This window comes from Cherax quadricarinatus, chromosome 54, assembly GCF_038502225.1.
Source record: "Cherax quadricarinatus isolate ZL_2023a chromosome 54, ASM3850222v1, whole genome shotgun sequence".
Lineage (NCBI taxonomy): Eukaryota > Metazoa > Arthropoda > Malacostraca > Decapoda > Parastacidae > Cherax > Cherax quadricarinatus.
The window spans coordinates 20,619,636-20,633,892 of NC_091345.1; the positions used below are offsets into that span (position 1 = coordinate 20,619,636).

The window sequence follows — 14,257 nt, forward strand, 5'->3', positions numbered from 1 at the left end:
TAAATTTTCTGTTTATCTTCTAATTGTTTGCTGTTTTCTTTCAGATGCACCAAGTACTACTGCTTTCTGTGTGAATGGGACAACCATGCAAGAGGTTCCCACTACATCAGGAGAGAGTGCCACCTTGTCAATCATTGGAGCCTGTGATGAAAAATGTTCAACATCCACCTCTCATTGAACCAAACAAAATTTTGCTACATAAAACTGGGGTTCATGAAAAACTTTGTAAAAGCTATGGACAAATCCAGCCAGGGATTCAATTATTTAACATCAAAGTTTCCCTCACTGAGCGACACTAAGATAAGAGAGGGAGTCTTTAATGGTCCTCAGATTTGAGAGCTTCTTAAAGATGGCAACTTTGAATCAGACCTTCATGGGGAGGAGAAAGCTTCTCAGGAAGCACTCAAGTTCGTGGCAAAAGGATTTCTCAGAAACAGAAGGGGAGGCAACTATGAAGAATTGGTGGAAAACCTCATCAAGGCTAACAAGAACACGAGATGTAACATCACTTAAAATCCACTTTTTGGACTCGCATTTAGACTTTTTCCAGGGAACTGGGGCAGATAGCGATGAACATAGTGAAAGGTTTCACCAAGATATTTCAACCATGGAAAAATGGTACCAGGGCAAATGGGGCACAAGAATGCTTGCAGACTATTGCTGGACATTGACAAGAGATGATTCTTCAGCCCACTATAAGCGTCAAGCAAAAAGGCAGAGAGTAGGTCCGGATTAGAGTTTAAAACATACCGACACATTGTACATTATAATAAAATAATAAAATATTACACGTCTCGAATCTTTAAACCTATAGCCAATAAGCATTTCTCAAGGTGATATTTGGATTCAGGACATGAAAATGCATAAGAATTAACTAATCTCATTTAAGAAGCATACAACTTTTCAAAAACTGTTAACCCTTTCAGGGTCGAGAGGCCCTCTCCTAAACTTGTTCTCAGGGTCAAAAAAAAAAAAAAATTCTTATGAAAAGATAATCTTTTCCCGATCATAATGACACCAAAAGTGTGAAATTTGATGGAAAATTTACGGAATTATGCTATTGCAAAGTTAGCGGTCTCGATGATGTTTATGCATTGGCGATTTTGCCCACTCTGAGCCCTATTTTCTGCCAATTCCAGTATATTAGTTGACAAAAATCATAACTATTTCACTAGAACTCCATTTTTCCTATCAAATGAGTACAAGAAACCACCCATTTACTGATTTCAACTATCCAATAAAGTGGTCAGAAATTAGCAATTTTGCCAATTTCACACAAATTTCAAAAGATGCCAGTTTCCAAATAGGGTCCAGAATAAAGACAGACATTCCTAGCACTAAAATAACATTTCCTCTGTTCATTAGTCATGTCCCCAGGTCCCTCTTGCATTTCCACTTTGAATTTTTATTCTCACAAAAAATAGAAGATTTATTGTTATGCAGACTACTGTAGAAATGGTATAAGTAATATCAGTGCACTTGTGAAAGAATATTAGACTCGCCAGTTGATGTGTATTGGACGTGTGGCAGAATTTGTTTACTTTTGAACTTTGGCAAAAATCGAACATTTCTGCTACTTTGAGCTCAATTTTTCTCATTACTCACTGTGCTGCAGGATTTTTTTTTGTACTGTACACACTGACCACAGACCCATTCTTTCATATGCAGGCCTACCAGCTTTCTCTCGCTAGATTTGAAGGCGCTAGAATTTACGTGTACTAGTACGTCAATAACCCTGGTGCGTAAGCCAGACTAGTACGTCGGAAACCCTGAAAGGGTTAACCAGTGATCAAAGTGATCTTGAGTTTTCAAAGTAAAGCTACTACACAGTAATTAGCAGCAGTAATTTTAATGTATTGAAATTTTACACACACAAAATATGCTTAATCCTAATAGGTCACTTGCTAGACCAAATATGACAAGTTGGAAATGTTCCACATTTGTTTAGATCAGCTTTTCTGGCAATTTCCTTTCAACCCCTTCACTGTGGAAGTCCAAAATTAAGTGCTGACAATGTCGGGAATTAAAAAAAAAAAATCTGAAATGGTTATGAATCTTTTTTTCTTAAGGTAATAACACCAAGGATGTGAAATTTGACGTAAAACTAAAAAATTACACAGGAACAACATTGGTGGTCTTGGCACAATTTTCACATCAATAAGCTCACCCACCGAGTCCTATTGTAAGCCATTTCCACTGTTCAAATTGACTAAATTCCTAGCTACTTCACTAGTATGCCTCCGGGTCTATCAAATGAGCACAAGAAACTGCCCATTCAATTATCTGAACCACCCTGTAAAGTGCACAGAAGTTGGGAACTGGGCCAATTTTACAAAAATTAATAAATTCCAATTTAAAATGCCCAAAATAAACACCTGGCATTCCAACTGCTAAAGCAATATTTTCCTTGTTCATTAATCATGTCCCCAGGTCTCTGATATTACACTTGCCCTCCATTTTAAATGTCAAGAAAAATTTTTACTTTTTTTTTTTTTTTTTTTTTTTTTTTTTTGGGGGGGGGGGGGGGAGATAATAAACAACAATCAAGAATAATTGATCATGGTTGAGGGCATCACAATAATTGAAGCAGACCTTGTTAAAACCCATAAAAACAGACGAGGGAGGGGTGAAGGCCTTACCCGTTCTCAAGAAAAGCATCAAAAATCTTATACAGGTACAACACCGACTTTCTGGACACTGATGGTCCAGAACCTCCTATAATCCATACAAATTTACGAGCATGAACTTGAAATTCCCGTGGCCGCCAGACTGGGCGGCCCACAGATGGCATAGAGTGTAGCCGTGCTCACTTGGATTGTTTACACTGCACCTGCTGGTGGGAGGGACACCCCAATTCTGCGAGTTTCTTAGCTTATTTCGATAAAATTAACCCCAGCTACGGCTTCAAGAAAATGTTGAACTGTTGAGAAAACTGGACTTTAATGCTTCAGTGCGTAAGATCTGTGAAGATTACGGTCTCAGTAAATCAAATGTTTATTCTGACTAAAGTGACTACCCCTAGTCCGGAAAAATCAGTAATCCAGAAAGTCTTGGGAACTAAAGGTTCCGGAAAATTGTACCTGTATTTCCACCACTGTTCAAGTGGCTTCCATTCCTGAAACCAACCAAAATCATCTTTCAGTAGTATGTCTTCCATTCTCTATTCTTTAACCCTTTCACTGTTGAGACCCCTGCTCACAAACTTGCTCTCAGTGTCGAAGGATTTTCAAAAATATACATAAAAAAAAAAATTCTTATGAAATAATAATCTTTTCCCGATGGTAATGACACTAAAAGCACAAATTTTGATGGAAAACTTATGGAATCACGCTTTCATGAAGTCAGAGGTCTCGGCAATATATGCATCGGTGATTTCGCCCACTCTGAGCCCTATTTTTTGGCCAATTCCACTGTTCCAGTCAACCAAACTCATAGCAATTTCTCTTAAACTCCATTTGCTCTATCAATTGAGTACAAGAAACTGCTCATTTACCAATTTCAACTACACAATAAAGTGGTCAGAAATGGGCAATTTGGCCTATTCACACAAATTTCAAAAGATGCCAATTTCAAAACAGGGTCCAGAATAAACACTCCTGGCACTAAAATAGCATTTTCTCTGTTCATCAGTCACATCTCCAGGCCCCTCTTATATTACTCTTGCTTTCCATTTTTAATTTTTATTCACACAAAAAAGTAGATTTAATGTTATGAAGATTACTGCATTATTGTAATAATTGTATAAATAATGTCAACCCATTCATGACTGTATATAAGACTGGCCAGTTGGACAAGTAATGGATGGTGACATCATTTGTTTACTCTTGAACATGGACAAAAATCAAACATTTCCGCAACTTTGAGCTCAATTTCAAGGTAATTTTCATCGTGAAACCAATCAAAAGCATCTCTATTTCTGTAATATATCTTCCATTCTATCAAATGAGACAAAGAAAACAAGAATACAGTGGTACCCAGAGTTTCAGCCATAATTCATTCCAGAAGGCTGTTCAAGCGCTATTAATGAACGAATTTGTTCCCATAAGGAATAATGTAATTTAGAGTAGTCCATTTCAGACCCCCAAAAATACACTTACAATAATACTCTTATATAACTGTTCGAGTTGGGAGCTGTACGAAACTCGGGGCATCACTGTACAACCATAAATACCATACGAAAATACACCTCAAATTCAGCGTTTTAAACCAAAAACACAGTCGTAGTTTTTTTTCTCATTATGCACTGCGTGCTGCAAGATTTTTTTTATACTGTATACCTGGAGTTTACCTGGAGAGTGTTCCAGGGGTCAATGCCCCCACAGCCCAGTCTGTGACCAGGCCTCATGGTAGATCAGGGCCTGATCAACCAGGCTGTTACTGCTGGCTGCACGCAATCCAACATACAAACCACAGTCCAGTGCCTGCTTGAAGACAGCCAGGGGTCCACTGGTAATCCCCCTTATGTATGCTGGGAGGCAGTTGAAATCTTGGACCCCTGACACTTATTGTGTTGTCTCAATGTGCTAGTGACACCCCTGCTTTTCATTAGGGGGATGTTGCATCATCTGCCGAGTCTTTTGCTTTCGTAGGGAGTGATTTTCGTGTGCAAGTTTGGTACTAGTCCCTCTAGGATTTTCCAGGTGTATATAATCATGCATCTCTCCCACCTGCGTTCCAGGGAGTACAAGCTCAGGAACTTCAAGCGCTCCCAGTAATTGAGGAGTTTTATCTCGGTTATGCATACACTGATCACTCGGACCCATTCTCTCACATGTAGGTCTACCAGCTTTTTCCTGTTAGATTTGAAACCTCTAGAATTTTGGCATACTAATACGGCACCAACACTGGCTTTTAAGCTGTACTAATATGACACCAACAGTGAAAAGGTTGAAACCAAAGAAACAATTTGGTCACCACTTGAAATGAATCACAAGGTCAGAAGTTTGCTTTTCCCCATCATGCATTGTGTGAAGCAGGTTTTTTTTTTTTTTTATACCATGCACTCACTGCACAGACCCATTTTCTCATGTCTGGGCCAAAATTTACTGCTCGCAGCATATCTGAGGAAAGTGTGCTTAAAATGTAGATAATGCAGGTGAAGCTGGCATCAATACTGTAGATATAGGAGAGTGGAAAAATTAAGTGTTCAGACATCTACACAAGTAACAATGTTGTAACTCATTTAACTATAATGGCCTGTACAGTACCTTTAAAATAATCCTCATGCTTTTTAAGGTTTTCCACAAGGAATGTATTATCCATAGGCCGGCTACCCCCCAGCTCTTCTGGTAACTCCTCAGCAGGAATGTATTGGTGGAGAGAGGGCAGATCTTCTCCATGAAAATGTAACTGGGGAAAATACAAATTTTTTTTGCTACAGTATACTTCAATGACACAACAATGTTTTTATTTAATATACAATAGCAGTCTCTAATAAAAATCTACATACATCCCTGTAAGCCATTAACTGTTGTCTGCCTCAAATTGTGTGATTTACAGACCACATGAATGATTATTCAGTGCTTTTAGTGCCAAAAAATTGCTAGAAGTATTAATTTATGGCTATCAGGTTTCAACCATTTTGATTTGCTACTATCAATAATAATTTATCTTGATTGGGAGAGGGGGGGGGAAAGACAGGTGGAATATAGTTTTAGAATGGTGGTATGAGTGTTAAATATATGCATGAAAGAAGGGAAGGTACCAAAGGACTGGCAGAGCCTGCATAGCTGCCTTGTATAAGGGGATGAGAGTATAAATTATAGGGGCATAAGCTTGTTCAGTATACTTGATCAAGTTTAAAGTGATTATTGAAAGGGATAGGGATAAGAAAGTAGGACTGCAAAGGAACAGAAATTAAGAAAGGGCAGGAATGTGTAGACTAAATGTTGGCATTGAAGCACAGAAGTGAGCAGTACTTGGGGTAAAGAGCTACTAGTTGTATTTATGAGTTGGAAGAGGCACATGACAGGGTGAATAAGGAAGCCATGTGGTAGACATTGCAAATATCCATTTAGTAGGTTACTAAAACAAGTCTTGAGTTCTTATGCAGAATGAAGCTCAAGTTTGGGTATGTAGGAGTGAAGGGAAGACTAAGTACAAATAGGACTTGGACAGGAATGAATGTTGTCACAGTGGTTGCTTAAACATTGTTAAATGAGGGGGACTGTAAAGGCAGTGAATGGTAGGGTATTGGGAGTGGCATGGGATTAAAAGATGGATCTGAAACAGTCTGCATTATTACAAATGCTCTTTGCCAACAGATTGTTTGGGACTTCTGAAGGTAGGTTGTAAAAGTTGGGAGATGAATTTGGGACAGTGTGTAAAAGGAAATTAAAAGTGAATATAGAAATGAGCAAGGTGAAGAGGATAATGCCTAGATGATAATTTTTTTTTTTTTTTTAAACATATTGGCCATTTCCCCACTGAGGCAGGGTGAGAAAAAAAAAAAAAAAAAAAAAAAACTTTCATCATTGTTCAACACTTTCACCATCATTCATACATAATCATCATCTATGCAGAAGTGCTCATATGCAAGTTTACATGTCACTCCAAACAGCCAATATCCCAAACCCCTCCTTCAAAGTGCAGGCATTGTACTTCCCATCTCCAGGACTCAAGTTCGCCTAACTGGTTTCCCCGAATCCCTTCACAAAATATAATCCAGCTCACACTCCAACAGCTCATCAGGTCCCAAAAACTATTCGTCTCCATTCACTCCTATCTAGCACGAGCAGCGGCTCATAGTGCCAGTAATACCTATACTATCGTACTGCATCAAACTTCCATTTTTAATCATTTTTTATCTCATTTCAACAAAAAAAAAAAATAAATAAAAATTCGCTTATAAATACATTGAAAACAACATACAACAGATTTTCCCTGTAATATATTTGTCAGTTGGAAATTATTTTAGAGTAAGGTTGATTAAGTCGTACCTCTGGCAGTGAGAATCTGGGGGAAGATTGCAGCTTTGCAGCTCCTATGAATGAGCCACCACTGTCTAGCACATTTGTGGAAAGCTCCAGCCCATTGCCCCCTCCCTCCAATCTTTCTTAGGACGACCCCTACCCTATCTTCCTTCCACTACAGATTTATATACTCTACAAGTCATTCTGCTTTGTTCCATCCTCTAAATAACCAAACCACCTCAACCCCTCTTCAGCCATCTGATTAATATTTTTAGCAACTCCACAACACCTAATTTCCACACTACAAATTCTCTGCACAATATTAACATCACACATTGCCCTTAGACATTACATCTCCACTGCCTCCAGCCTCCTCCTTGCTACAGCACTTACAACTCATGCTTCACACCCATTAAGGGTGTTGGTACCAACTTGTCATTATTTAATACCATTTTCAACATAACCAGTCCTAGTCTGTGTCTACTAGTTCTGCTGTTCTATTGATCCCAGGCTGCCTCTACTCCTCAACTACCTGCGTCTAATCCAGCCCATTCAATGCCCACCTTCCTTTATCCATACACTCTCCTCTCCTTTTCATATTTACCACTATATTCTCATACAATAACATCTAAAGATTAAAGATTTTATTTCTTTGCAGTGGTTACAATGTGTAATTACAATTTTGATTTGCTAAGTACAAAGAAAGCCACTATCATGCTGGGGCATTTTGGGCAAACTAATCCTAGTACATAATAACTACTTAAGTCTAGACAAGATAAGAATGGTTAACTTTTTAATAAACATTTTTTTCTTAATACTAATGCAAGACAGTCAGGGTGGAAGTTTATAAGAATAATCATCTTGAATATGCACATGATAAAAACAATATTACAATTAATAGTTCAAACAACAATATTTTATGGACTGGCAGATGTTTTAAAAGCCTAGAGGTCATATATAATATAATATTAGGGAGAGTTGCTTCCAACTGATTAGAAGTTGTTTTGGCTGGTTAGGTTAGTATTGAGAGATGAGAGGATTTTTAAGCATAGCCCTAAATTTGTATGTAGTCAGGGGATCTTGACCGGTTCAGGTAGTGAATTCCATATCTTTGGGCCCTTTATGTGCATTACATTTTTGCATACAGTGTGACTGACACGAGGGATGCCGAAGAGTGCTTTGTGCCTTGTATTATGGCTGTGCATTCTGTTGTAGCTATCAAGGAGAAATTTAAGTGGAGGGATTACATCAGAGTGTGTTCTGTATATACAGCAGGCACAATAGAGTAATGTGAGTATGTCTCGTATATTTAGTAGGCTCAGGCTTTTGAAAAATGGTGGGGTGTGCTGATTGGCACAGGAGTGGTAATCATCCACACAGAAGCTCTTTGTAGGGTTATTAAAGGTTTAAGGTGGTTGGCTGTGGTTGATCTCCAGGCACAAATACCACAGGTGAGGTAGGGATATATGAAAGAGTGGTACAGGGTAAGGAGTGTTGTTTGGGGCCCATAGTACCGTATCTTGGAAAGGATGCCTACTGATTTGGAAATTTTCTTGGATATATACTGGATGTAGGAATGAAATTTAAGATTAGCCAAGGTGAAGACCTAGAAATTTACCCTTGGTGTGTCTTAAATAACAAAAAAGGCACAATACCGTAACTGGAACGATACACAAATAACCCTTATGTCGTCGTAAGCTTCTCTCTTTTATGTGCGGGTTATTTGTGTATTGGTGTGTCTTGTAATGGGGGAACCATTTATCAATATACAGTGGACCCCCGCATAACGATTACCTCCGAATGCGACCAATTATGTAAGTGTATTTATGTAAGTGCGTTTGTACTTGTATGTTTGGGGGTCTGAAATGGACTAATCTACTTCACAATATTCCTTATGGGAATAAATTCGGTCAGTACTGGCACCTGAACATACTTATGGAATGAAAAAATATCGTTAACCGGGGGTCCACTGTATTAAGTTGGATATTTAAAGTTCTGTTTCCAAACAGCATGAAGTATGTTTAGTCTATGTTAAGAGAGTTTGTTGGTCATCGTCAAAGTATATATTTTTAGAAACTCATTGTTTACAGTGGCTAAGTATAGCTGGGGTTGAGTGGGAGTAGACATAAGTAGTGTCGTCTGTGAATAAAACTGGTTTATTAAGAAGTACATGTACAAGTGTGGGTAGTAGGTTGGTAGACAGCAACCACCCAGGGAGGTACTACAGTCCTGCCAAGTGAGTAAAACAGAAGCCTATAATTGTTTTACATGATGGTAGGATTGCTAGTGTCTTTCTGTCTCAAACATGCAAGATTTCAGGTATGGCTTGCTACTTCTACTTACACTTAGGTCACACCACATATGTATGTACAAGCATATGTGCACACACCCTTCTGAGTTTTCTTCTATTTCCTTACTAGTTCTCATTTTTGTTTATTTCCTATCTCCATGGGGAAGCGGAACAGAATTCTTCCTCCGTAAGCTGTGCATGTCATAAGTGACTAAAATGTCGGGAGGAAGGGGCTAGTAACCCCCTTCTCCTGTATACATTACTAATTTTAAAACGAGAAACTTTCGGTTTTCTTGTTAAGTCACCCTGCCTTGGTGGGATACGGCCTGGTTGTTGGGGGGGAGGGGGGAATAGCATGTACAAGGTATACAGGCCTAGTTGACATCAATGATACAGTACTATATAGAATGCAGAACATTTTGGGCAAATTAGGTCAATTTTATCCCGGGATGCAGCCCACGCTGATCGACAAACTCAGGTACCCATTTTTACTGATGGGTGAACATGGATGACCGGTGTAAGGAAACACGCCCAATGTTTCCACCCTTGCTGGGAATCGAAGCCAGACCCTCAACATGTGAAGCAAGAGCTTTGCCACCAGGTCTGAAGATAGACTGAAGGGAGGGAGGATGCAGAAAATTAATGCATTTCAATACTGTATTTGAGAATGGACTAGTCAGCAGATGGGTCAATGAAAGTAAATCAAAGAATAGATGGGGAGAGGGTAAAATGTGTGGTTTGCTGTAGCAAAGAGAGGGTTGATGCAGTGGAGGTGTGTGTGTGACTCATGTGAATATGCCAAGAATTCAGAGTGCAAAAATTAAATGATGAGAAGTCTCTAAAGGCACAAGTCAAAAAGGCTGTGGACCGATTGCTAAGGTGGGATAGAAAAGGATGACAGGGTACAAATCTGGAATGAAAGGTAGTATGGGGAGGGAGTCATTCAGCAGGCTTATGCAAGCATATCAGAGAGAAAGTTTTTAATGGACATACTCCTGAAGCATGAGCAAGGTAACTTTTATAAAGGAATGCAGGGAAACCAGTTAGCTGGACAGAGTAACAGAAGTGGGAAGGGCAGTGCCTGCACTCTGAAGAAGGGGTTGGGATATTGCACTTACCTGGAGAGGGGTTTCTGGGGTTAACATCCCCATGGCCAGGTCTGACCAGGCTTCCTGGTGGTTCAGGGCCTGATCAACCAGGCTGTTACTGCTGGCTGCACACAAACCAACAAATGAACCACAACCCAGCTGATCAGGTACTGACTTCTTTAAAAATTTAAAATTTAACTGGTTTTTAGCATCTTTGGTTTTATTAAAATTAAAGCATCAGGAGGCTTATTTTTTTTTACTTTCTGATTACATTAATATTTAGCAAAGTACTTAATTTAGAGACTAACCTAGTCTTTAATTTGGTAGTAATTTTTTATATATTTTTTTTTTGTAAGAGAATTTTTTTTTAACAAGCCATTGGTATTCTTTTCTTCCAACAGCAATGTGTTTGGTCATCAAGACATACAAGAGGTTAGGAGTTTCAGTAAGGAAACAGGTTTACTTCTCCATTTATGCTTTAGAGGAATCTTGTTTAAATCAGTTGAGACTAATGCACTGTGTAGTTATTATGCTGTTATCTAGCCATGTTTCAGTAAATTTTGTAAGGAATTGAGTAGGGGGTTATGGTCTAATTTCCTGTTAACAACAGAATGCAAAACATGTAGATTAACTTTGAGCTATTAATCATCAATACAAGTACTCTACTTACCCGTCCTTTTATAGTTTCAGAGAGGAATGGTTTAATGAGGCTGAAGACCCAGTCAAATATAGAAGGTTCATGGACAAAGTGCAAGGCCTTAAACCTCAGGGGAAACACTTCCTGCATGATAAAAATTCAGACTTCAATAACGTACCACAAGTTTGCATTTACATAATATTATACTGGAAATTTGTTCAGTTTTCACATAGTATTTATCCTTGCATAAAATTTATTATTGTTACCTGTATAACAGATATCATTCTTCTTATGTGTGTAGGAGTCAGATAATATGCATGAGTCATGGAAAGCCCAGCACAGTCGACAATAGCTGCAATTCCCCGAAGTTGTGTGACTGGTAGTCTAACCACATGTTCCAACATCACAACCTGTGACCTGAACACATCATCAAGGCCACAGACCTCTGGCAGCCAAGCTCCTGTGAAATATTAGTATAGTATTTTGAACAGCATACTTTGAACTAAATACAGTGGACACCCGCATAGCGATATTAATCCATGCAAGAGAGCTCATTGTTATGCGAAATTATCGTTATGCGAATGAATTTTCCCCATAAGAAATAATGGAAATCAAATTAATCCGTGCAAGACACCCCAAAGTATGAAAAAAAAAAAATTTTACCACATGAAATATTAATTTTAATACACACAAACTGAAAAAGGCATGCACAATTACATGACACTTACTTTTATTGAAGATCTGGTGATGATTGGTGGGATGGGAGAAGGAGAGAGTGTTAGTGTTTAGAAGGGGAATCCCCTTCCATTAAGACTTGAGGTGTCAAGTCCTTTTCTGGGGTTACTTCCCTTCTTTTAATGCCACTAGGACCAGCTTCAGAGTCACTGGAGTTCTGTCGCACAACATATCTGTCCATAGTGGCCTGTACCTCTCGTTCCTTTATGACTTCCCTAAAGTGTTTCACAACATTGTCAGTGTAATAGTCACCAGCACGGCTTGCAATAGCTGTGTGAGGGTGATTTTCATCCATGAAGGTTTGCACTTCAAGCCACTTTGCACAGATTTCCTTAATCTTTGTAGTAGGCAATTTCTTCAATTTCTCTCTCCCCTCCTTCGAACCAGTTTCCTCAGGTCTGGCCTCTTGCTGTTGAAGTTGATCTATCAGCTCATTGATAGATCATCATCCCCATCATCCCCACATCATCCCCACTAACCTCCAACCCCAAGGACTTTCCCAATGCCATAATGGATTCCTCAACTGGCATAGGATTCTCAGGGTTAGCCTGAAACCCTTCAAAATCCCTTTGGTCTACACATTCTGGCCACAGTTTCTTCCAAGCAGAGTTCAAGGTCTTCTTAGTCACTCCCTCCCAAGCCTTACCTATAAGGTTTACACAATTGAGGATATTAAAGTGCTCTCTCCAAAACTCTCAGAGTCAGTTGAGTTTCTGAGGTCACTACAAAGCACCTTTCAAACAGAGCTTTTGTGTACAGTTTTTTGAAGTTTGCAATAACCTGCTGGTCCATGGGCTGCAGGAGAGGAGTGGTATTAGGAGGCAAAAACTTCACCTTAATGAATTTCATGTCCCCATAAAGTCGCTCTGCCACGTCTGTAGGATGACCAGGGGCATTGTCTAACACCAGGAGGCACTTAAGTTCTAATTTCTTTTCAGTTAGGTAATCTTTCACATTGGGGGCAAATGCATGGTGTAACCAGTCATAGAAAAAGTCCCTAGTGACCCATGCCTTACTGTTTGCCCTCCACAGCACACACAAATTTTCCTTGAGGACATTCTTTTGCCTGAACGGTCTGGGAGTTTCAGAGTGATACACTAATAAAGGCTTCACTTTGCAATCACCAGTAGCATTGGAACACCAACAGAGTAAGCCTGTTTCATAGGCTTATGTCCTGGGAGTGCCTTTTCCTCCTGAGTAATGTAGGTCCTGCTTGGCATTTTCTTCCAAAACAGGCCTGTTTCATCACAATTAAACACTTGTTTAGGTTTCAGTCCTTCAGTTTCTATGTACTCCTTGAATTCCTGCACATATTTTTCAGCCGCTTTGTGGTCCGAACTGGCAGCCTCACCATGCCTTATCGCACTATGTATGCCACTACACCTCTTAAATTTCTCAAACCAACCTTTGCTGGCCTTAAATTCACTCACATCACTAGTTGCAGGCATTTTTTTAATTAAATCCTCATGCAACTTCCTAGCCTTTTCACTTATGATCACTTGAGAGATGCTATCTCCTGCTATCTGTTTCTCATTTATCCACACCAATAAGAGTCTCTCAACATCTTCCATCACTTGCGATCTGTTTCGAAAACACAGTTAAACCTGTGGCAAGAACAGCTTCCTTGATTGCCTTTTTGTTGCCCACAATAGTAGCGATGGTTGATTGGGGTTTACTATACAACCTGGCCAGCTCGGAGACACGCACTCCACTTTCATACTTATCAATGATCTCTTTCTTCATCTCTATAGTAATTCTCACCCTTATTGCTGCAGGGTTGACACTAGAAGCTTTCTTGGGGCCCATGGTCACTTATTTTGCAGATAAAATCACCAGAAACACTGTAATAATACGAAATGTTCCGATTGTATGCTTGGATGTTACCGCGGAGGCTGGCTAGTAAACAATGCCACCGGCGGAACATGTGAGGCTGGCTAAGGGTGCACATTAGACGCGTCTCTGATGAACAGCGTTGAGCGGGTTTTTTAGCGGTATGCGAGGCAAAATCTTGGCGATAAAATGTAGCGGTATGCGGATTTAAAATTATGTGATGCCAACGGTATGCGGGTGTCCACTGTACTATATAACTATTTTCAGCTGGAATAAAAACCTGCAAGACGACATGTTAAACAGATGGAATACTAATGTCAATACTTACAGGAAAATTATACAAGTAAATATTTAAGGCTGGGTACAATACATCACATTTTTAGTACACTTAAACTATTAAAACTTTTACCGCAATTAAGACTAGGGCCAAAAGCAGCACCATGAATGATTGGACAAGTCTTCCAACAAATTATGTGAAGTAATTACTGCAGTACCTCCACATAAGATGTACAAGTATAACCAAGTACAAACAGCATTCCATGTGAAAGGCTTATGCTGCATTAAAAGAACTTTAAAGTGCTAGATGGATCAGAGTATACATGATTAATGATAGCAATGCATGATCATTTTACAGTGCTATTTCTTACTCAACTTGCTACATCATTTTCTGCATGTTCTCAGCATGCAGAAAATTTAATTTTAGGGCTGGTTAGAAACCTATATAATCAGAAATAAAAAAGTATGCATAGCACATCCGGAAATGTGG

The 14,257-nt window shown here is 39.2% G+C and overlaps 1 protein-coding gene across 1 annotated transcript in view; it reads right to left on the minus strand.

Annotated features, from left to right (window-relative positions):
* LOC128699200 (alpha-tocopherol transfer protein-like) overlaps positions 1-14,257 on the minus strand; it is a 125,150-nt gene that overhangs the window by 16,271 nt on the left and 94,622 nt on the right. Inside the window, exons 6-8 of the mRNA XM_053791784.2 lie at positions 11,193-11,386; positions 10,960-11,070; positions 5,208-5,349 (exon numbers count right to left, since the gene is read on the minus strand). Of these exons, the coding sequence (XP_053647759.1) occupies positions 5,208-5,349; positions 10,960-11,070; positions 11,193-11,386 (447 nt within the window). The remainder of the gene's footprint in view (positions 1-5,207; positions 5,350-10,959; positions 11,071-11,192; positions 11,387-14,257) is intronic.